At 53.2% G+C, this 1,863-nt stretch overlaps 1 protein-coding gene across 1 annotated transcript; it reads right to left on the reverse strand.

Annotated features, from left to right (window-relative positions):
• Window positions 1-207: 207 nt before the first annotated feature.
• On the reverse strand, window positions 208-1,858 carry LOC104487925 (actin, cytoplasmic 2; the record flags this gene model as incomplete). Its single annotated transcript, XM_010140026.1, has 3 exons — window positions 208-389; window positions 730-1,168; window positions 1,688-1,858. Coding segments are annotated over 3 exons (792 nt in total), but the record flags the coding sequence as incomplete, so codon positions are not given.
• Window positions 1,859-1,863: the final 5 nt, after the last annotated feature.

Genomic DNA, 1,863 nt, shown 5'->3' on the forward strand with positions numbered 1-1,863 from the left:
CCCGCTCTGCAGCCAGTATTTACACTAATCCCATGATCCGGGCAGCTGGGTGGATGCCATCTCCACAGCACAAGGCCATTACAGCTGCACCAGACACAGAAATACAGGTTTTATCTTTTCTAGCGGGCGTTCAGCTGCCCCCCTCCACCCGCTCTGCATTCCAGCGTTAACAGAGGTGCTGAGATGTCCCCTCTGACTCCATCCTACCTTGATTTTCATTGTGCTGGGTGCCAGGGCTGTGATCTCCTTCTGCATCCTGTCAGCAATGCCAGGGTACATCGTGGTACCACCAGACAGCACTGTGTTGGCATACAGGTCCTTACGGATATCCACATCGCACTTCATGATGGAGTTGAAGGTAGTTTCATGGATACCACAGGACTCCATGCCTGCGGGGAAGAGGCAGTCACCAGTCAGCAAGGGCTCAGACACAGCCAAGGAAGCCTGAGGAGCTACTACAGGCAGTGAGGAGACCAGCAGCCCCTTCAGTGGAGTGGGAAGGCACTATGAAGCCAGTGCTCTGGCTCAACCTCCTGGGCTACTGTCCTAAGTCCCTCCAACACACACAGCTTCAGGCTGTGTGGAAAGTGGGGCTAACTGGTGGGACAGCACAGACCTTGCCATGGAGCAGCAGTAACATGGTAATGAGCTGCCATGGTCTCCAAGTCATCCTTGACAGAAAGGAACACTGAGGGGGGGCACAGGGTATCCTGGAAGAGCTGAACTTACCCAAGAAAGATGGCTGGAAGAGGGCCTCAGGGCACCTGAACCTCTCATTGCCAATGGTGATGACCTGGCCATCAGGGAGTTCATAGCTCTTCTCCAGGGAAGAGCTAGAGGCAGCTGTGGCCATCTCCTGCTCAAAATCCAGGGCGACATAGCACAGCTTCTCCTTGATGTCACGCACAATTTCTCTCTCGGCTGTGGTGGTGAAGCTGTAGCCTCTCTCTGTCAGGATCTTCATGAGGTAGTCCGTCAGGTCACGGCCAGCCAGATCCAGACGGAGGATGGCATGGGGCAGGGCGTAGCCTTCGTAGATGGGCACAGTGTGGGTAACACCATCACCAGAGTCCATCACAATACCAGTGGTACGACCAGAGGCATACAGGGACAACACAGCCTGGATGGCTACATACATGGCTGGGGTGTTGAAGGTCTCGAACATGATCTAGGGAGAGAAAAGGGCTTGAGTCAACAGCAAAACACAGGGTTCTCACTACAGGTCTATGCAAAGTCCATGCAAGTGGCTTTACTTTTGACCCTAGATAAGAGACTTCACTCCCCCTCGAAGTCCATGCTTATCTTGCCTGGTCTCCACCCACACCTGCCAGGTGACTGAGCAGGGACACCACCACCACAGACTCATCCCCATGTCACAGCAAGGAACAAAACAAATGCCAAGTAAACTACAGCTCAGTCACGCAGGGCTGGTAAATGGATTAGTGTGTCTAGTCAGAAACAGCGGTTAGACAAGTTGCTAGTTCAGTCTCAGAGGAAGCCATCTTAGAAGAGCAAACAAAACCTGTCAAGGTCCAGCAAAGAGGAGACTCAGGTCAGGAAAGGAAAACCCTGTGAAGATGGCAAAAAGGGAGAAGAGTGGTGAAGGAGGAGAGAGGACAACATGGCAGAGGTGAGCTGGCCTGCAGCAGTATCTGCTGGAGCTCCAAGCTCCAGAGTTTTTACACACCTGTGTCATCTTCTCTCTGTTGGCTTTGGGGTTCAGGGGAGCCTCTGTGAGCAGCACAGGGTGCTCCTCAGGGGCTACTCTCAGCTCGTTGTAGAAAGTGTGGTGCCAGATCTTCTCCATGTCATCCCAGTTGGTGACGATACCGTGTTCAATGGGGTACTTCAGGGTCAGGATAC

This window comes from Buceros rhinoceros, unplaced genomic scaffold, assembly GCF_000710305.1.
Source record: "Buceros rhinoceros silvestris isolate BGI_N320 unplaced genomic scaffold, ASM71030v1 scaffold46187, whole genome shotgun sequence".
NCBI lineage: Eukaryota > Metazoa > Chordata > Aves > Bucerotiformes > Bucerotidae > Buceros > Buceros rhinoceros.